At 41.5% G+C, this 21,836-nt stretch overlaps 1 protein-coding gene and 1 long non-coding RNA gene across 5 annotated transcripts; one reads left to right on the plus strand and one right to left on the minus strand.

Annotated features, from left to right (window-relative positions):
- Positions 1-3,386: 3,386 nt before the first annotated feature.
- GLT8D2 (glycosyltransferase 8 domain containing 2) lies at positions 3,387-21,723 on the plus strand. 4 transcript variants are annotated; one of them, XM_053404625.1, is made up of 11 exons: positions 3,387-3,784; positions 5,430-5,519; positions 7,424-7,466; positions 8,361-8,459; positions 15,380-15,548; positions 16,108-16,225; positions 17,225-17,309; positions 18,038-18,150; positions 18,760-18,926; positions 19,586-19,698; positions 20,520-21,723. In XM_053404625.1, the coding sequence occupies exons 3-11, from the start codon at positions 7,448-7,450 to the stop codon at positions 20,690-20,692; spliced, it is 1,056 nt and encodes a 351-aa protein (XP_053260600.1). In that variant the 5' UTR covers positions 3,387-3,784; positions 5,430-5,519; positions 7,424-7,447; the 3' UTR covers positions 20,693-21,723. The 4 variants fall into 4 exon arrangements, with proteins under 4 accessions (XP_053260600.1, XP_053260599.1, XP_053260597.1 ...); XM_053404624.1 differs by having other exon boundaries at positions 5,456-5,519; XM_053404622.1 differs by lacking the exon at positions 5,430-5,519.
- Positions 5,501-15,421, minus strand: LOC128421623 (uncharacterized). Its single transcript, XR_008332358.1, has 2 exons — positions 15,211-15,421; positions 5,501-9,152 (listed from the first exon to the last, which is right to left on the minus strand). It is a non-coding gene; the product is annotated as an uncharacterized LOC128421623 (long non-coding RNA).
- Positions 21,724-21,836: the final 113 nt, after the last annotated feature.

The raw sequence follows: 21,836 nt of genomic DNA on the forward strand, positions 1-21,836 counted from the left end.
TGTGCTAAAGCTCAGCCTCAGCATCTGCTGCCACTGTCAGCGCCCAACTCTGGAATATTTGTCATTGTTTTTTATGGTTTTACAGTGATCCTGTTTTTAACTGTGCTGCTATTTCATCTGTGTTGTAGGCCAGCCTGGATGCTTTATGAGCAGAAGAGGGATCATAAATAAATAGTCATGGAGAACTGTTGAAAATGCCCCTGAGCAAGTGCAGAGTGCAATTTTCTTTATCACACGAGGAGCTGTGGGAAATGGTGTTTCTAGATAGAGTACATATGTCTTTTTTTCCAAGGAATTAAAAATTGAAGAAAATGTGGCCTAGTTTGTCTGGAGATAAGATGTGCTCTCTAGAATCTGATAACTTGTCCTCAGTGCCTGCTTGCCTAGGGCAACAGCTGCCTCACATGTGCTGCACCCACTGACAGGGCAATCAGTCAGATGAGCTGGCAGGAAGTAATACAATGGAGAGAGAGATACTTGGGGCTTTGATCTGCATTGCCTGCACAATGACAGCTGGCATCAGATGTGTGCACTCTTGCCCAATGCATTATATAAAATTATGCCAATCACTTCCATATGCCTTTTTATGAAGGGGCAGATATCTGTGTTGCAGCAAAGTGCCAACACACATTCACAGCACACTATGCTCACAGCCTGTATGTATACATACTTTGCTATAATGCAGCCACTACTGCATATATTACTTTAGGGAACATGCATGTGCTATGACGTTTCAGACAGCACCTTCATTTAACAGCAAACAGTTTTGCATTCAGTTTTTTCCGTTGCTGTGGGGACCAAACTGACTGTAGGAAACTGCATGGGAGGGTTAACCACCGTTTATAAATTTTTATTCATTAAAATATTTTAATCCTGCCTTCAGCATAACATGCTGGAACAAGTGCATCTCAACTTTAAGCTTTGAAAAGGACAGATGGGGAGGGGGGACAGGAGAGATTCCAAAGGCAGTGTGTTCCAAAGTCTGGGTGCTATCACTGAAAAGGCCTTCCCTTGTGCTCCCGTCACTGCACCTCTGACAGGTAACAAAGACCACGACCTTGTGCAAGAATCTCAGTGTGCTGTTGTTGTTGTTTTACATTGGGAAGGTCCTTTGATATCCTGACTCCAAGCCATCTGGGGCTTTAAAGGTATAGTAAGGTACCTTGAATTGATCTTGGAAACAAACAGGGAGTCATGGTAAACCCTAGCTAATGCACTCTGAACACTTTTAAGGGCAGGCCTGTGTAGAGAAAATTGTAATTAATCTAGATGTGAACAAGGCACATATATTTATTCCTGGAATTCAGAGCAATATTATTAGAATCACAAGTGGAAACCTACCTCCATCGTGGAAGCTAGGAAGCCATTCAAGTGGTTTATCGAGGAGAATATCACAATTCCTTCCCTTTCTCTCTGACTTCGATGGCAGCCAGTCTTTACTTATTTTTGGTCTTTGACCACAGTCCTCTTTCCAGGAGCTAATGCATGTTTTGGGCTGATCCCTTTTCCCACCAGAAGCATCTGTCAGGTCTTACCTGTTCACTTTCAGAAGGGTGGACATAAACAGCTGTTTGTTAGGGCATATGTTGTTATGTTTAAAGCTAATTGATCCTGCCCTGGCACTGGCAAGCAGCAAGGAGAGCTTTGTGTGGCCTGGTAACATGTTAGATCATGTTGGTTCAATGAAAACATGCCTATGCCCATTTCCTTTCAGCTGAGCTCTTTCTACCAGGGGAATAATAACCCAAAGTGAGCGAGAGAGACTTCCACCCAGCTCCCTACCATTAGGCAGAGTCTGGTGGCAACATCTTCCTGGCTTTCCCCCTCTGTGTTCCCACTACCTGTGTTAACCATGGCCTGGCCTGTATACCACCTGTTGGAATGGGGGAGGGATTTATTCAATTCACATTTAAAGCCACATTTATCAAATTTGCACTTTCTGAACCAGTCTGAGAACCAAAGCATAACTACTGTATCCTCCAAAATTGACACCCAGTTTTATGTTGCAGTTCTCCAACCAACCAACGTTTTTAAAAATGCATATATTAGGTGAAAGTGTGTAAAAATGAAAATAACACCCAAAATGCATTATATTGGGGAAAATAGCTTGTAAAAATGTGTACATTGGTCAAAACTGCATACAAAAATGTGTTTATTAGGAGAAATCCACACTGAAATGCCGAAGAATTTTCATGGGGTTTTTAAAAAAAGGAAATCCACAACTCACTGTAAAAACATGGAGAACAGAATTTAAGACTGGAAGAATTAGAAGCTGTGAGAATTGAAATTGAGAGATATTTCCAACCCAATCTGTAGACGGTGTGCTATCTTGTTCTTTGCCTGAGGTAGCAACTGCCTGGAGCTGGCCCTGGCTGCAACCACTGGTGCATCCTACCTGAATCTTCACAGGTTTTGTCTGCAGCGTTCTATTCACTGGGCCCAAAAAATTAACTATGCTCTGCCTGCTTCCTTCATTCTGTAATGTACAGCTGTTTGTTCATTTTGGAATATTTATAAACATTACAAAATACCATGATGATCAACAACAATAAAAAATTAAGCAAGTAAAAATAAATGAATAAAATAGTTCCCATTCCCAACAAAAAAAAATCTGTGTAAGTTCATATTGGGAAACATTTTTTTAAAAGTTTATTAATTTTTATCTAAGGCACTTAATCGTTAACATTTCTAAGCAGTATACGTAAAAATAACCATACAGAGAATAAAACAACAAATAATAATAATAAAACCCAAACACTACCTTAAAATAATAATAAGTCTTTGTCATGAACCTGAAGTTCACCAAGGAGGGTCCCTGTGGGTCTCAGGTGGGAAGGACTTCCATGGGCTTGGGCCCATAATGCTGTTAGCCTTTGAGAAATTGTGTACAATGCTGGTGTCTGCTTAACTTCAGTGGGGCGTATGTTCCACAAGGCAGGCACCACTACACTTAAGGATCTAGTCCGAGCTATTTATGAACATATATGCTGTACATTGAATGAAATACCCATCTCCCCATACGTGGTTCCCCACCACCCCAAGAACAGCATGCATGTAGGCTGGGTGCACACTCAAAGCACATTCTTCCCTCAGAGAATTCTGGACACAGTAGTTTGTTAAGGGTTGCTGGGAATTGCAGCTACAGTGGGTAAACTATAGTGTGCCCAGAATTCTTTCAGTGAAAGAATGTGCTTTTGATATGCTTTAAAGGTATAGGTTATTATTTCATAATAAGTACAGTTCCCTGTCCTTCAGCTGAGCTTCCTTCCAACTGGTAAGACGCTGCCTGTTCACGACCAGCAAAGCTCAGCATTAAGCACAACTGTAATCTGAGCTCAGGATTGCTGCTGAAGTTTCTTCTTTTCCACTCTCTGGAATTTTCTGTCCGATGAGGATCAACCAAGAGTGGGAGGAGGAAAGTCCGCCACTTCTGGAGCCGCATCGTTCACATCTGGAAGCAGTTTATGTGGCTCACTCCACATAAACTCCAGCAGGGCAAGGTCTGGATTCTGGGTAGCTACGTAGCAGCAAAGGAAGGAAAGAAAAAGCAGTCCCAAGTCAACCACAAAATAATTTTGAAAGACACTTCTCCATCAAAGTACTTTTGCAGGAACTGCAGAGGACCTTCAAGACTCTCGACTGCAGGATTTCAACGGCGATCCCATGAAAGGGGAAGTTCTGGAGTGAATGTTTACGGCACTCGACCATCCAGCTACCTAGGGAACTTGCCTTGCAGTTATTTCTTTCTGGAGAAAATTCCCTACTGCCGAGCTGCCTTTGAAAGGTAAAACATTTAATTCTGCAGGAAATTATGGCAGTCCCAATTTCCGTTTCTCCCCCCACCCCACCCTGCACTCTCTAGTTTTGTCATACGATCTTGCAATTGTGTCTGGAGATTGTCAATATTCAGTAACCATTTCCCAAGTGTTCCAGTAAATGTATTAAAAGCAATGAGCTGACATGATCTCATTTTCCAAAAATGAAAACTCCTGCCCCCCCCCACACACATATTAAACAAATAGCGCTGTGTTTTTTACTATGGGTCTCCTAAAGTTCAGATCCTAGATTTTAGAATCTGGTGCAAGTTACACAGATTAAGGTTGTTTGATGTGAAAACACTTGTATTCAATGACTGCAGATGGTTTGGGACACCAGCGACGTTTTATTTACTTACAGTAATTATTGAGTAGAATTTCCGTGCCTGAAAATGGAAAATGCATGTTTCTTGCGTGCCAAAAAAGAGGTTTCAGATATATGATATTTTCTTGGATCAAAATGAGTTAGTTCTTTGTGCATGTTACTGAAACCTGGTTGTGTATGCAGTTCTGAGAGTACTGTTCCACACAGGGATCTCTCCACACGGGGATTTATTTGTTTATTCTGGTGGTGAGCAAACCCTCCCAAATTCTATCCTTTCTTTTTGGACACCCCGCATGAGAATTACTTCCTCTCTCTCTCTCTCTCTCTCTCTCTCTCTCTCTGTGTGTGTGTGTGTGTGTGTGTGTGACAAAGAGAGAAAGAGAGAGTCAGAAAAAAATAGAATTTAGGAAAATAGAACAAAATAAAAGATTTAAAATCCAGATAAAGCTAACATATATTGTTTTTGTTTTTACTAAAACAACTTTAAAAAAGTAAGCATTATTGATTAATTTAAAAGTAGGGAGATACATGTCAGAACGAATTTATGCCCTTAAAACTAAGAATCACCACAATTGTCTGAAATGGATTCCAGATATTTTTGGGTAAAGCTGGAGGCCTTCACTGCAAAAGGAAATGCTACCTTCTAAGTTGTGAACTGATAAGTTCCTTGTAACAGAAAGCTTAATTTTTCCTTCTGCAATATTTCAGGAATAAAATCTCTACAGATTTCGGGAACATGTAATTACAGTATTGATGAATCACCATAAGAGACAATATCATCTTATTATAGAAAATAAAATATAGGATCATAAAAAACTTTTCAAATGAGAATTATTTAAAAAAAATCATAATTTTATGGCTAGAGCTGTGGCAAATAATGCCATCTCTGAGTAATTTTTTATTTCCTTTAAATGGTGGCTGAATCTGATGCTGGTTAAATAGCTGAAATCAATGTAAACACAGACCCAAGCAATTATTTCCAAGCACAGTTCTTCCAAAGCACCTACTCTGTAGATAAGACACAAAGCTGAGATTCACAACTACAGGCCTCTATAAGCATAGATGGCATTATTCAGTCTTGTGAAGGCCTTTCATGATCCCCCCATGTTTTCCCCCTTTACAGAACTTAGTCAAAGTGAGTGGTTGCTAGAGGCAAAGAAAAGAGTTTAAAGAATGAAATGGAACTATGTGGGGGTCCAGCCTTAGGGAAGTTGTTCTATGGGGAGTTGTTCTCTGGGGAACTTTTGCCTTTGTTATGAGGGGGGAAAATGCTCCTTTTCCTTTATGAGGTACCTAAGAGCCCATCCTTTTGTAGGTTCTCTATCGGTAGGAGAAAATAACAGAGACCAACCAGAGAATATTGAGAAGCAAAGCAGCTGGTAAGCCTGATCTTTATTAAAGCTGTTGCAACAGGGTGCTCCCCCCCCACACACACACAGGAGGGGGGGAGGGACCCCAAGCCATGCGCGCAAGCCCTTATATAGACATTTTAAATTGCCCGCCCTGAAGTCCAAGACCACCACCAGAAACATCATACATACATCACAGAAGGGGTGTGGGCCAATACCACCCCCTTAATACATCAGAGAAGGGGCGGAAATCTGGGTGTGTTGTTTCTTCCTATCTGCCGGGTTACCTGATTGGATTACCTGGGCATCCTGGCCACTCTTTTGTTGTGATAACTACTCAGTTCCTGAATCCAGGTCACAGGTCTACACCCTATTCATATCTTAAATGTGCCCTTTAGACAGGATTTGTGAAAGAGGCAATGGGGAGATTTCCCATTTCCATCGACCTTGCAGAGAAGTATTTGAGGTCATTTTGGGAGAGAGAAAATGGTTTCAGGACTTTTCTGTAGGTTTCAGACATGTGGTTTACATATTTGTATGTGTTTGCTTGGTACATTTATGAACATCTGTTAGACATCACCTTGCCAACAAAGGTCTGTATAGTTAAAGCTATGGTTTTCCCAGTAGTAATGTATGGAAGTGAGAGCTGGACCATAAAGAAGGCTGATCGCCAAAGAATTGATGCTTTTGAATTATGGTGCTGAAGGAGACTCTTGAGAGTCCCATGGACTGCAAGAAGATCAAACCTATCCATTCTTAAGGAAATCAGCCCTGAGTGCTCACTGGAAGGACAGATCGTGAAGCTGAGGCTCCAATACTTTGGCCACCTCATGAGAAGAGAAGACTCCCTGGGAAAGACCCTGATGTTGGGAAAGATTGAGGGCACAAGGAGAAGGGGACAACAGAGGACGAGATGGTTGGACATTGTCCTCGAAGCTACCAACATGAGTTTGACCAAACTGTGGGAGGCAGTGGAAGACAGGAGTGCCTGGCGTGCTCTGGTCCATGGAGTCACGAAGAGTCAGACACGACTAAATGACTAAGCAACAACAACAACAACAAATTATATATATATATAAGACCTTAAAATTCTTATAACACCTTGTAGGAGTGACTGTTTCTCTCTCCCACCTCCTGGGCCTCAGATATGTTAATCCAGTGTGCCATTGCAGTCCTCAAGCTATATGGCATCTGTAGTTAGATCCTCTACATGTCTAGATATATGACAGATATAGGGGTTACCTGACTGTGCATAACTATCAAAAGAATTCTGGTTCTGGTTCTCAGAATCCCCACTCAAAGTTGTAGCTCCCCTTAGGGTACCGTTCTCAGATTCAGGCTGAGACTAACATAAGCTCAAGTTTTGCTGTATACCGAGACAATATAGAAATTGGTTCAAGTGTAGATATATCAAGTCAAAACAAATGCATGTATCAATCTCATAGCTCAGGTATATATAGTCAGGCCATAAACTGTACCATTCTGCCCCATGGTTTATATTAAGGGATATAACAGAGAAACAAGAAGATTGTGCAGGTGAGGGTAATGGATTCAACCCATATAGAGTAACCCTGCATGAATTGGAAGAAAGCAGATGTGGTAGGTATTGCACCAGAGTGAGGGCTCAGAAAGACGTTCACGTCTTTCCTACATCTTCTCAAAAAGGACCACTTCACATTTGTGGCTCTGTATTGAAGAATAAGACCAAGTTATGTTCTTTTCTTAATTTTTTTTAATGGCAGAGGGTTAAATGCATTGCATTTGCTTGTGGAATGCACCTCTACCTCTGCTGGGTAGGTTTAAAATGTTTTCCATTCAAGTCAAAGGCAAAACCTAATGTTATTGGGGTTTCAGCCAGTAACGTTTAGTACAGACTAAATGTGAATTATTTTCACCTTCTGATCTTTGTCTCCTATTTCTTCTTTCGACAACAGATTGAGACCAAAAGAAAGGACCGTATGGCTCTCTTACGAAAAAGTAAGACACCTTCGGGGGCGGGGAGTTGATTTAAATAATTAGATCCCTGGTTTGGAACTGAAGTCTGTAGAGGAGTCCCTGCTAGTGGTAGGGGGGTGAAAAGTTTTTGAATATCTGCAGCGTTGTCCGTAGATGGTTGCAGAGGTTGGCAGCAAGGCAACAGTGAGCAGCATCTGGTGTTCAGTATCAGGACCTGCGATAGAACACTGAGGGAGCTAAGACCTTCCTCTTTCCACCTCATGCTGCTGCTTCCAAGTGGGATGATGAGTCAGCCTAGTAGCAGGAGAAGAAAGGGAAGGAGGTCAGAAATGGCCATCTGCTGGTCTGAGAATCAGCTGCTGCCACCCCATCCTGGCTGACTCTTCACACTAATCAATAGCAGCAGATTACCAGGCCAGCCGCCTTCCCATGCTCCAAATTGGTGGCAGTCGAAACAGACTGGTGAGGAAGAAGGTAGCCAGTGGCAGCACTGGCAAGTCTGGGGGTCCGGATGCTCAGGGGCAGGGGCCCCAGGCCCAGCAGGTGGAGGAGCCAGGAGCCAGCAGAGCAAGGTGGCTGCTGGGGTGCTGCTGTGGCCTGTTATAGCTATCGCTCTGTGGCTGTCCTGGGCTACTCATCCACTGCCTCTTGTCATATTGTAGTTTGCAGTGCCAACTGTCTTTGGCCAAGCAAACTGTAGTGTGATGATACTCTTACGTTTTTATTATATGTAGGAAATCTATCGAGGTTTACTCAATGGAGTAAACCTCATCAAGACCATACTTCTGAGCAAATAAGATTGCACTGTCAAGTTGCAGGCTGAAATACACTAAAGTCCCATCAAATTCTGAGTAAACATGCTAAGGATTGTTACTGTGAATATAATATTTTTAACCAGCTTCTTTTCCATTTCAGTTAATCAGATCCTACTGTTCCTTCTTGTTTTGACTCTCTGTGCTATTCTATATAATAAAGTTCACAAGATGCCATCCACCATGCTCAAGAATGATCCAGGTAGAATCTGTTTCTTTTTGTACATTGCCAAGACTGAATAATTTCTGTTTGTAATACAGGATAATAGAACCCACACTTCTGTCACTTTCCCTGTTGATATTGTTTTTCAGCTCTTGGTGGCTGACAATATTTCAGGCCTAGTTGCCATATTTCCTTATACTGATGTTCTTACATGGGATAAGAAAGTAACTTTTGCATAGGTGTGAGCGCAGATACAATATCAGAAGGAAATGCAGCAGCCAGGAACATCAGGTATATGAAATGTAACAAACCCAAGTGGCACATTAGGAGAAAAACATGCCAATGCCAATTTCATTTAGGCTGCCTTATCTATTTTTTGTTGTTTGTTTGTTTGTTTGTTGATCTATTTATGCATACATACATTCTATACCACTAAATCAATAAAAAATATATTCTCAAAGTGGTGTGCATAAAATCAATATGAAATTAAAGGTAAAAGCATAAAGAAGCAAAGAACAGAACAACAGAAAGCAGGGTCATGTGGCAAGGTAACCTTGTGTAAATAAAAATATTTTAAAGCGGCATCTTAAACTAAACACAGAAGACGCCTGCCTAATATATAAGGGCAGTGAATTCCACAAACGTAGATACTCAGATAGAACTGACTTTCAGCAACATTGTCAGGGATTCTTTAGCTAACATTCTTGCATTGCAGGCAGGAAGACTAGATACCTCTTCCGGAGGCGGCGCGAAACAGCAATGGCGGTCCTCTTCAGTTGTTGAAGAGGGGCTCCGCGGAAAAGGGTCGTGCGCTGCGGCACAGCGACGACCCGTTTAGGAAAACCACGGGTAGAGTGAGCCCGTGGCCGTGGGATTCGGCGGGCACCAGGAGCGACCTCGGATACGCAGAAGGGACCCCGTAAGGGGCTCCGGAACGTGGAGGGGGTAGCGGTGCTGTGAATCCATCGCTCTTTCCGCGGAAGCGAAGCCGCGCGGCTGCTGCTGATGAGCGCTGACCTTTCTTCTTTGAACATTTGATTGGAAACAACAAACTCGTGAGTAAGAAATTTGAGGCTTTATTTGGACATCAAATTGGTGAATTTCGGCTGAAAGCGGGAGACGCTAAAAAGGAAGTCAGTCTTCCGTCCCTGTTTAAAGTACTGAGCAAAGTTTTTTTAAAGCGGAAGCGTTGAAAGGAGTTTAAAAGAAGTTGGAACTTACCCTGCAAGTTTGGATTTGATTGTGAGACTGTGCTATACCTCTCTATATTTTGTGGATTATAAAGTTATAAGCCCCAGCTCACGGGCTGCCTGGATACAAAGTAACATCAGACTGTGGCAACTGTGTATAGAGACATAAAGTTACATTGGGCTACTTTGCAGTTACAAAAAAGGAACTGTTGTTCACACCTTCGCAAAGAACCTTTATCATCTGCAGTTTAAAGTGAATTTAGAGGGTTTCCCCCCCTTATTTTGGATTTTACCATATTTGGGAATTAAATGGTGGAAACTTTTGGGGAGCTCCCCTTGCTGGATTGTGGAAATATAAACCTCTGAGAACTGCTGGTTGTTTTGGAAATCTTTTTGCCTGGATGATTGCTTTTCCCATGGGATTTACAATTTGACCTTGAAACCTAGACAGTTGTGGAATGAGTGTGGCAGGAAAAACAAGGGCTGCCAAGAAAGCAAAACAAACTGAACTATTGCAATCAACTTTGCCTGTGCAGCCACGTAGATCATCTGTTCCAATTGTGACAGGTCTGCAAGAAGGACAATTTAAACAGCCAGTTTTGGAGGATATGGCTGCAGGAGGATTAGACCCTATTTCTAAAGAAATATTGGATCAACTGGCAGCATTAAATAAGAAAGCTGATGAACAAGCGGCTAAATTTGACCAGGTTACAGCAACGATTAATAAGTTGACAGACCAAGTTGCTCAAAACACACAGGCGATAGGAAATTTTGAAAAGACTATATCAGAGAACCGAAAATTAGCTGAGGACGCAAACACGAAAGCAGACCAAAACAAAAAAAGGATTGAGGAATTAAGAGGGGAAGTAAGACCACTGAGTAGACAGGTCACTGAACAACAGGCCTATCTGTCTATGGCGGAGCTGAAAAACCGGGAAAGTAATCTTAGGATTAGAAATATTCCAGAACTAGAAAAGGAAGATTTGGCTGGCTTTTTGACTGCAGAAATATCCAAGTTCTGGGGTTTGGCAGAAGAGAAAGACTTCAAAATCGTCACCGCTTTTAGATTGGGAAGAGTGGCCAAGAAAGATAAACCAAGGGATTGCTTGATCATATTGAGATACAAGCAAGAAAAAGACAACATACTTGGCCTACATTTTAAAAACTCATTGGTGATACAGGGAAAGACAGCAGAAATCTTCAGAGACATACCAAAACAATTGTTGGACTTAAGAACTACATACAAGGATCTGGCAAGATTATTAAGAAACAACACAATCCCTTACAGGTGGGAATTCCCCCAAGGATTATCTTTTAATTTGAAAGGGAAGAAGGTGAGAATCAGAACAGCAGAAGAGCAAGAAAAATTCCTAAACGATCACGGGGAGGACCTTCGAAAAGGGACAGCAGGTACCTGGCCACCCCCCACGCCTGGTACAAAAGATCCACCTCCAGACATAGACGAGAAGGGAGACAACCCCATCGGCTAACAAGCTGATCCAGGATGTCTCTGCAGCTTTTTAGTTGGAATATCCATGGGGCAAATTCCCCTGAAAAAAGGAAAAGGATTTTTCACATTTTGAGGAAAGAACAACTAGACGTCATTTGTCTCCAGGAAACCCATGTGACTAGGCTCCACAGAAGAGTGCTAATAAACAAGCGACTAGGCCAAGAATTTATTTCATCAGCTAAAGAAAAGAAAAGGGGAGTCGTGATATATGCAAAGGAGAGCCTAGCACCAAAATTTGTGTTCAAAGATGAACAAGGAAGAATTTTGGCGATCGAAATACAATCACAAGGAGAAAAATTTTTGATAATTGGAATTTATGCACCAAATGAGGGGAAATCTGAATTTTATGGGAAGCTGCATGAGACAATGCTGGACCATATGGACTATAATAACATCATTCTGATGGGAGATATGAATGGGGTTGTCTCCACACACATGGATAAGCCACAAAATCAAAATGTGACTAAAGATGGCAGACTACCAAAGACTTTTTTTGAACTCACAGACAATATGGACTTGATTGATATCTGGAGGACAAAGAACCCCCTAGGTAGAGAGGGAACATTCTTTTCTGAGGCCCACCTATCCTGGACAAGAATCGACCAAATCTGGATATCTAGAGGACTGGCACCCAAGACCAAAAAAGTAGAGATCTGCCCTAAAACTTGCTCCGACCATAACCCCTTGAAAATGGACTTGAGACTTACACCAGCTGGATCCTTCAGATGGAGAATGAATGATGCATTGTTTAGAGACCAGGAGATAGTGAAGAAGGCCCAAAAGACGATGAAAGACTACTTTGAACTAAATTTGAACACTTCGGTGGAAAAAAAAACAATCTGGGACGCAAGCAAAGCTGTTATGAGAGGGTTTCTGATACAGCAGAATTCTATTAAGAAAAAACTCTGGAACGGTAAAAAGGACAAGATCTTGGAAAGGATAAAAGACGGAGAGAAAAAGTTGAGACTAAATCCAAAATCAAAAGAAGTTTTGAGAGAAATAAAATTCCATCAAGCACAATATGCAAAACTGATAAATCAAGAAGTTGAATGGAAAATCAAACAGATGAAACAAAGATCATTTGAATCGGCAAATAAATGTGGGAAGCTGCTATCATGGCAGCTGAAAAAGAGACAAAAACTGAACTTTGTTACCAATCTAGAGGTTGAAGGAGAATGTATTCAGAAACCAGAGGAAATTAGAAAGTGTTTCCAGAGATATTTTAAAAAATTGTTTTCCCAAGGACCCCAAGTGGAGACTGAAATAAATAAATTTTTAAAAAGCTATGGCCTACAAAAACTAACACAAGACAAACAAACTGACCTGAATTATAAAATAACCCAACAGGAAATCGAAAATGCCATTCAGAACATGCAACTAGGCAAATCCCCGGGCCCAGATGGACTTACCTCCAAATACTATAAGATATTGAAGGAATACCTGACTCAGCCATTGATGGAGGTATGTAATCAAATTATGGAAGGGAAGGGGGCACCAGAATCGTGGAAAGAGGCATTCATCACTTTGATACCAAAATTGGAATCTGAAAAGACTCAACTTAAGAACTACCGTCCCATCTCACTCCTAAACGTGGATTACAAGATTTTTGCTGACATTTTGGCAAATAGATTGAAAAAAGTCTTAAATGGAGTTATTCATAAAGACCAAGCAGGCTTTCTCCCTGGCAGGCATTTGTCAGATAATACTAGGAACATTGTTGACGTTCTGGAACTTCTACAGACAAATTTGAATACAAAAGCAGTTTTGATATTTATAGACGCGGAGAAGGCCTTTGACAATATATCTTGGAAATTTATGAAGAAGAATTTGGAAGGGATGGGAGTGGGAAGGGCGTTCCAAAATGGCATAGATGCAATATATTCAGAACAAAAGGCTAAATTGATAGTAAACAATGTGGTGACAGAAGAGTTTAAAATTGAAAAAGGAACACGACAGGGGTGCCCCCTATCACCCTTGCTATTTATTTCTGTCCTTGAGGTTTTGCTAAATTTGATCAGGAAGGATCAGCAGGTGGAAGGAATACAGGTCGGAGGAAAACAATATAAACTGAAGGCCTTTGCAGATGACTTGGTTTTGACATTACAGGAGCCGGTGTCCAGCACAAAAAGAGTATTGGAATTAATTTCTGAGTTTGGTCGGGTGGCGGGATTCAAGTTAAACAAACAAAAAACTAAGGTTTTGGCAAAAAACTTGACACCTTTAGAAATAGATGGGTTTCAGAAGGAAACAGAACTAAACGTTGTTAATAAAGTGAAATACCTGGGGGTCAACTTGACTGGGAAAAATTTGAATCTGTTTAAAGATAATTATGAAAAATGTTGGTCTGAAATTAAAAAGGATCTAGAAATCTGGTCAAGATTGAAACTTTCCTTGTTGGGAAGAATTGTAGCAGTAAAGATGAATGTATTGCCAAAAATGCTGTTTCTGTTCCAGACCCTACAGATCGTGGACAGAGTGGAATGTTTTGGAAAGTGGCAGAGGGACATTATGAAGTTTGTCTGGCAGGGCAAAAAGCCCCGAATAAAATTTAAAATATTAACAGATGCAAAGGAAAGAGGGGGTTTTGCCCTGCCGGACTTAAGGTTGTATTATGAAGCTGCATCCCTCTGCTGGCTGAAAGATTGGTTTTTGCTAGAAAACACTGATGTCCTAGATCTGGAAGGGTTCAACAATGCTTTTGGGTGGCATGCATATTTGTGGTACGACAAGGTAAAGTCTCATAAGTTGTTTAAAAACCATATTGTAAGGAAATCTCTGTTTTCTGTCTGGACTAAATACAAGGACTTATTTGAAAACAAGACTCCGAGGTGGTTATCACCGATGGAGGCTAAAGCCACAAAAATACTTAATATGGGGGGTGGCTGGGCAAAATACTGTGAAATAATAGAAAGAGTGGGTGACACTTGGAGGTTGCAGAGCTTTGAAAAATTGAAAGGGAAGGTGCGAGACTGGTTTCACTATGCCCAAATTTTAGAGATCTTTAAAAAAGATAAAAAAATTGGTTTCCAGGTGGAAAAATCAAAATTAGAACTAGAATTACTTGAACCTAAGACGAAAGTGCTTTCAAGAATGTACAACTTGCTGCTTAAATGGAATACTCAAGATGAGACAGTCAAATCAGCCATGATAAAATGGGCACAAGATATTGGATACAACATTATGTTTGAGGACTGGGAAAGGTTATGGACCACCGGTATGAAATTTACGGCATGTAGTGCCTTAAAGGAAAATATTATGAAAATGATGTACAGGTGGTACATGACCCCAGTCAAACTTGCAAAGATATACCATTTGTCTGATAATAAATGTTGGAAATGTAAGGAGGCTGAAGGAACTTTTTACCACCTCTGGTGGACATGCCCGAGGGTGAAGGCCTTCTGGGAAATGATTTATAACGAGTTGAAAAAGGTATTTAAGTATACCTTTCAGAAGAAACCAGAGGCCTTCCTCTTGGGCATTGTGGGCCAGAGGATACCTAAGAAAGACAGAACCTTCTTTCTATATGCAACGACTGCAGCAAGAATTCTCATAGCTAAATACTGGAAGGCACAGGAGCTACCCACACTGGAAGAATGGCACACACAACTGATGGACTATATGCAACTAGCCGAAATGACTGGCAGAATCCGAGACCTGGGAGAAGAGGCTGCGGAAGAGGATTGGAAAAAATTTAAGGACTATTTACAAAAACATTATAAGATATATGAATGTTAAAAATTTGCTAAGGTTTGAGGTAAATATGCTTCAGTATTGAAATTCGGAGTTGATAGAAACAAAGTTAATGATTGAGAAAAGTTTTAATTTCAGAGTGAATAATTAGATGAAAATACAAAAACACAGGAAACAAGGTATTAATTTGCTGTTTATATTTATTATAAAGAATGCAGGGATGGAGGAGATGGGGAAGTCCAGTGGATGATGAAAAAAAAAAAAAAGACTTCGAAAAATGAATTTTTTCTTGTTTAATTTCTTTTTCTTTCTGTAAAACCGCTTTTGTTGTGTTATTGATGATGGATTTAGATTCTGGAAAAAAGCAATAAAAAAATTTATAAAAAAAAAAAATAGATACCTCTTGAGGTCCCTCTTAGCCCTAAAATTATGTTATTCTGTGAACACTACTCTCTACCCCACTCTTTAAGGGACTTCGATAAAGTGCTAGTTGTAGCAGAACGATATAAATTGTGTGTAATAACACATATGGTGGTGGTTGTTACTCTTTTTATTGTTATTCTTACCAGTTGATTTGGAGAGCCCTGAGGAAATGGAAGAAGAAATCCCTGTGGTGATATGTGCTGCTGCAGGCAGAATGGGTGCAGCAATAGCAGCAATCAGCAGCATTTACAGCAACACTGATTCCAATGTCTTGTTCTACGTAGTTGGACTAAAGAATGGCATTCCGCATATCAGGTGAAAATAATGTGATGGGGAAATACAGGGTTCAATTCTGTGCTTAGGATCCAGCAGCTGAAGAGGCATGTAACTTGTTGGATGCCCCATGTGGGAATGGCTGAGGAAGCAGAGCAGTAGGAGTCCTGCTGGGATGCTGTCTAAGCAGTCAAAAGACAATGAGCTGTATGTGACAATGCAGGGCAAAACTATGCCTAAAGCTTAGTATACTGGTGAGCCAGCTGAGGAAGGGGCGGAAGATCAAATATCTTCATCCCAGGACCTGTTGGAATTCCATATGGAAGGTCACACCAGTAAGCTGAAATGCTGGACACTTTAGGTGACTGAAGAATGTCATGTGGAGCACAGAGTTTGGGAGGGCTTAGAAATTGCCCATCATATTTTCTCCCACTATTCCATATTCCACCGTATTGCAGAAAAAGTACCATGTGTAGAGAAATGGAGTGGACAATATGACCAGGGATAAGGGGATAGAATGAGCAGCAAGGGATGCAACAAAGACACTCATTGCTTAAGGTGTTCTGTCATATATTCCTTTTTCTCTCTCTTTTGCATCTAGAAAGTGGATTGAAAATTCCAAGCTTAAAGATATAAGGTTTAAAATTGTGGAATTCAACCCCATGGTGCTAAAAGGGAAAATGAGGCCAGATGCAGCACGGCCCGAGTTACTTCAACCTGTGAGTATACAGACGACCGTAGAATGGGGGTCTCCAAACTTTTTGGGCCAGCAGCCACATTTCAAATTTCTGTGGGCACCAGTCACAAAATGTCTGCCCTGGGGCACATAGCATAACACGAAAGGAGAGGAGTACAGTCATTGCTGCTCCCTTCCCAACAAGCTCATTGTTTGCGGTGGGAAGTTATCTGCGTTCTTCTGGTCCTGGTAGTGGGAAACTATTAGGCAGTGCTGTTGCTGCCTAATAACAGCAGGGAGGACCGGGGGAAATATACACATTCATGGTCTCTTGTACATACAGCGCGTGTGCGTGCACACACTCCCTGGACACATACAAGCCACAGACACACATGCATCTCTGTGTCTCTCTCACAAACTCAAGCACTTCACATATAAACAGCCGCACATACATACATATCTCCCTCACTCTCTTCCCAAATGCATCTCTCCCACTGTGTCTTACATAGATCACACATACACAAACTGCACATGCATCTTTCTCTCCCCCCCCGCCCCCTTTCTCTGCCCAAGTGCACACAGAGAGCATAACTGAGCACACCCTCACCCCATCCAGAAAAGCCACTCCAATCTCCCTGCAAACAAATCAGCCTGAAATATCAAAAAGATTGTCTGGGAGTGACCTAAAACTCTGCTGCATACTGCCGTCATCAGATCACACACCTGTGAGTGATGCTGGGACAAAGAAACAATGGCTACTCCTGCTTTCTGAAAACACAAAGGCTGGTTGCTTTCCCTCCACCACTGAGGATTGGAGAGTTCATGTTTTTCAGACAGGTTTGAGTCCAATAAACATTGTTTTTTTATAACTTAAACCAGCAAAACACACAGACACACCCCTACACATTATGTGTTATTAGATTGCACTCTACCCCCAACAGGATATTGCTTGAATGATGAATATTTTAAACTGGGCATTTGAAATACAATGTTGAATGTCTTATGTCTTCTACTATGCTGACTCCCTTTTTAATTTCAACAGCTAAACTTTGTGCGGTTTTACCTCCCTCTGCTTATTCATGAACATGAAAAAGTGATATATCTTGACGATGATGTGATTGTGCAAGGTAAGTTGTTTGTCCAGAAAAATAAGCCCTAGGAGGTTGAAAATCCCAACCAAAGTCTAAATTCTGTACCTCTATCATCACCAAAAATGAGATCTGGAATGGATTCCTTTGCTCAGCCCTGTGCCCCAAATTTTGAAAACAGAGGTAGTAATGCTACCAGAACCATCTTTCCCATAGGGCTTAGTGGTGCGTTGCGCCAGGGCGGCAGCCTCGCAGGGGCGCCCCAGCAAGTGGGGGAGCTGCGCGTCTTTGCTGGCAGTCTCCCCTTTTCCTTCATGCCGCCAGCTGCGCCCCCCCAACCATAAGGCTGGCAGGCGTGCAGCTTCCCTCCCAAGCCTCCTCAGGAGGAGAGCGATCCCCGCAGCGGCTTAGGATGGAAGCTGTGTCCCACCAACCATAAGGCTGGTGGGTGCGCAGCTTCCCTCCCAAGCCTCCCAAGCCTCTGTGGGGATCGCTCTCCTGCAGCGGCATGGGGGAGAGTTGGGCCCTCCCGATGGCTGGCAGTGCGCAGCTACGGCCACCCCAACACTATCCATGGTAATTTGGGGGTGCTGGGCGGATATTTCCCCCTGGCACCACATCTGCTAAAGCCGGCCCTGAATGCTACACACTGAAATCCTTAGAGGGTAGCAGGTTTTTGCATCAGAAACGGGTGAACAGTAAAGACAGCTAACAAGGTAATGAGTACAGACTTATGGGGCTTTTGAATAAGCCTGGCTTTTCTTTAGGTGACATCCAAGATCTGTATGACACCAAACTAGCCCGTGGGCATGCAGCAGCTTTTTCGGATGACTGTGATTTGCCTTCCACTCATGAAATTGTGAGAAGCATCGGAATGCAGGTAAGAAGTCCTTGCAGCACAAAAAAACTCATGTATTTCCCGACTCATTCTCCTGAGTTCATATTTCTTCCCACGTCTTCTTCACATTAATCTCTGGGACCTGAGGGGGCGGGCATTGGAAAAATTGGATTTCTGGTGCTCCACTGGTATGAGTGAGGCAGGCTGAGAAACCTGCAGATCTTGGGAGAGAGCTCCATAAAAAGCTTGCAGAAAATCAGAGGTGCTTGTCACAAGGTGTTATCAGCACAATGGGAATGAGCTATTTAATTGACTTTCAGGCTGCATAGCCTGTGTGACTCTTTACTACCTGCATCAAGCAATGGATTCTGCAATTATATTTTATTTTCCATGTTCACAATGTTGTCTTTCAATCTGTTGTGACCCACCATGATATGAATTCTAATAAAATAAAAATAAATACAAGCTAATAAACTTGCCTCCCCAAGTCCTTTTACATCTACAAACATGTCTTCTGTTCTCTTCCTCCACTACCAACACCTGCCCTGAAAACCTGGGACATGGAATGAGCTAGTACCACTCACATATATAAACTTTTGAGAATATCTAGGTTAATTTATAGTAAATCACATGTCTTGTTCTTCCCCCTAGAATACCTATATGGGGTTTCTGGACTACCGAAAACAAACAATCCGAGATCTTGGCATAAGTCCCAGCACATGTTCCTTTAATCCTGGTGTCATTGTTGCAAATATGACGGAATGGAAGCACCAACGGATCACAAAGCAATTAGAAAAATGGATGCAGAAAAATGTAGAGTATGTATAAACAGTGCACGCTCTCTCTCTCATATCCTTCCTGGGTCTGGTGTGGACTAGCATACACACTGCAAATTCTCTGCTTGGTGTTCACAGCAGGCTAGCTTGGGTGTTATGCTTGCGCCAGCAATACACTCAGTGTTTGAATGGATCATTAAATGTGATCAATGTGATAGCTTTCTCATATGCACCCTAGGAGGATGGTACGCTGCATACAAGTTGTAGGCTGGATGAGTTCTGATGTTTTTTGTTTTTGTTTTTAAATCTCAGTATCATCACAAAAAGCCCAGTTTTCAAGTCAATGATGTAGCAGACTAAAGCCACCCCAGGGTATTGTCTAAAGGCAAATGAGATCACCAGCTTCCTGAAGCTAAGCAGGTCTGGTTCCAAGATAGAAGAGAAGCAGGTTATAAATGCAAGAAAATTAAATCAGCTTCCTTTTGGAAGAAAGGAATATGCTCAGAGAGCTTATCAATGATAGCATTTATACTTTCATGTAATATTCCAGACTTGCAATCTTAAATTAAAAGGAATCCTAAGCTTCAGTTACACAACTATTTCAAAAGCTCTTCTCATCTAAATGAATTGTGCTGTGCCATGGTATTCATTGAAAAGGTATTCTAAACAGATCTTTCAATTCCCATTGATATATTTTCCAGAGAAAATCTGTACAGCAGCACTCTTGCTGGAGGTGTGGCCACTTCTCCAATGCTCATTGTATTCCATGAGAAATATTCACATATTAATCCTTTATGGCATATCCGACATCTAGGTAAGTTTGAGACTCGAGTTGTGCAAGCTGAAACAAAAATGCAAAAGGCCTTTAAGGGTTCCTTAGAATATTGTATGAGCGCTGCAACCCCAGAGTCGTCCACGACTGGACCTAATGGTCAGGGGTCCCTTTACTGTTTTACTGCCAACCTAGCAGTTCCAAAGCATGTCAAAGTGCAAGTAGATAAATAGGTACCGCTCCAGCGGGACGGTAATTGGCGTTTCCATGAGCTACTCTGGTTCGCCAGAAGCGGCTTAGTCATGCTGGCCACATGACCCGGAAGCTGTCTGTGGACAAACGCCGGCTCCCTCAACCTATAGAGCGAGATGAGCGACTGGACCTAACAGCCAGGGGTACATTTACCTTTACTGCACCTGTATAGTTTGAAGCTGGGCAGACTGTAAGAGACAGCACATACATCAGATTTCTTCTTTGCAAATTAAATCTGTTGTTCTCCCAAGACTGTGGTGCAGATGGGGCAAATGGGGCATGGCAGGGAGATGAAATCCTGGTACACAGGTAAAGTTCCTTTATGGTGCACAGGTACAGCTTTCTGGAATTATTTAAATATAGCTATGGAGTGTGAACAAGCCATAGTTAAGTATTTACTGTAATCCTATGCCCACTTATCTGGGAGCAAGTCCTGCTGAACTCAATGGGACTTACTTCTGAGTAGACATGGATGGGATGGTGCTGCAAATGACAGAGCATTAAGCAAGTGTTTATGATGAAATGGAGGAGAGCTGCACTATTCTGTTTAAAGAGTGAAGAGTTTTCCAGTAAGGGCTCTATAAAAATCTATCTAATCCCCCCCCCCATAGGCTGGAGTCCAGATGCCAGGTACTCAGAGCACTTTCTTCATGAAGCCAAGTTACTTCACTGGAATGGAAGATACAAGCCTTGGGATCACCCTAGTGTTCACACTGACCTATGGGAAAAGTGGTTTGTTCCTGACCCTTCAGGAACTTTTAAATTGATTCGTCCTAATAGCTGATGCTGTCATTTACATTTTTAAAGGATCAGGATCAGTCATTTGCAGTATGCACAAGATACTTCATTCTATGCAATATTTTGCGATGCGAGTTCACCTCCTTTGTTGCATATAAAGCTGCTGCATAAGTCTGTAACTAAAAGCATGGCTCAAAACGAAGAGTTCATTGGGCCCTGATGAAACAATCACAGTTTGGGGAAGCTTCAAGTCATGCCATTAGGGCTACAAGGCTTAGGGAAAGTACTTTATAAAAACAGGGACTACATTTTAAGTCATACTCTGTAAATAAAGTTTGTTTCTTGCTGAGAGACCAAATACTGTTTCTTGCAGACTGTAACACTTTTTGAATAAAAATAAGGTTTACTTTAAGTATACATTATGAAGTCAAACTAAAACCAAAATTAAACATCCGTTCTTTTATTTATTTCAAATAATTTATCCATTTCTTCTTTTCAACAGCACAAACAATTCAGCATTAAGACTTTTATTAAACAATGCCACAATTAAGCACCAGAAGATACTGCAACAATTCCTGGTTTGTTTTTTTGCAAGAAATTGGCAGATCAGAAGTGTTCAATACAATTTTTAAAAGCACCATGTTTGACAATAGACGTGCATTCACATTTCATTAACCTGTTGGTAATCTAATAGATGCTCTTTTAAGTAAGATGTTCCCCTTTCACACTTAACTAAAGTTACTACTGAGCTGTCCAACACCTGTGGCAATATAGCTTCGTTAAAACTAAAAATTGTTTCAGATCCCTGATGCAAGGCACTTCAAGCACTTGCAAGAAAGTGTCCATGTAAACAGCGATACATTAAAAAACCCTTAAAAAACCTAAGGCTGTAATCCTGAACACACTTACTAGGGAGTAAATCCCACTGAACACAGGAGGGCTTAATTATGAGTAAACATGCATAGGACTGTGCTGCAAGTGAATCATTTTATAGATTGTTGACCAGGTAATGAAAAGTTTCCACAGCAACTAACCAACATGATCAGAACCAGAATATACACCTCAATCTTATTATTTTTTTAAAAAACAACAATGTTGTATTTGTGGATTAAAGCACATGATTTTGGAGGGAGATCACAAACATGCTTATCTCTCAATGAGCAGCAAGTCAAAACACTACATAAGGTTCA

This window comes from Podarcis raffonei, chromosome 10 (genome assembly GCF_027172205.1).
Source record: "Podarcis raffonei isolate rPodRaf1 chromosome 10, rPodRaf1.pri, whole genome shotgun sequence".
Taxonomy (NCBI): domain Eukaryota; kingdom Metazoa; phylum Chordata; class Lepidosauria; order Squamata; family Lacertidae; genus Podarcis; species Podarcis raffonei.

Excerpts from the sequence above, each read along its gene's own strand:
- GLT8D2 (XM_053404625.1), top strand. Across the intron at positions 18,151-18,759 it reads TGAGAAGCATCGGAATGCAG|AATACCTATATGGGGTTTCT; the intron begins GTAAGAAGTCCT and ends TCTTCCCCCTAG. Across the intron at positions 18,927-19,585 it reads TGGATGCAGAAAAATGTAGA|AGAAAATCTGTACAGCAGCA; the intron begins GTATGTATAAAC and ends TATATTTTCCAG.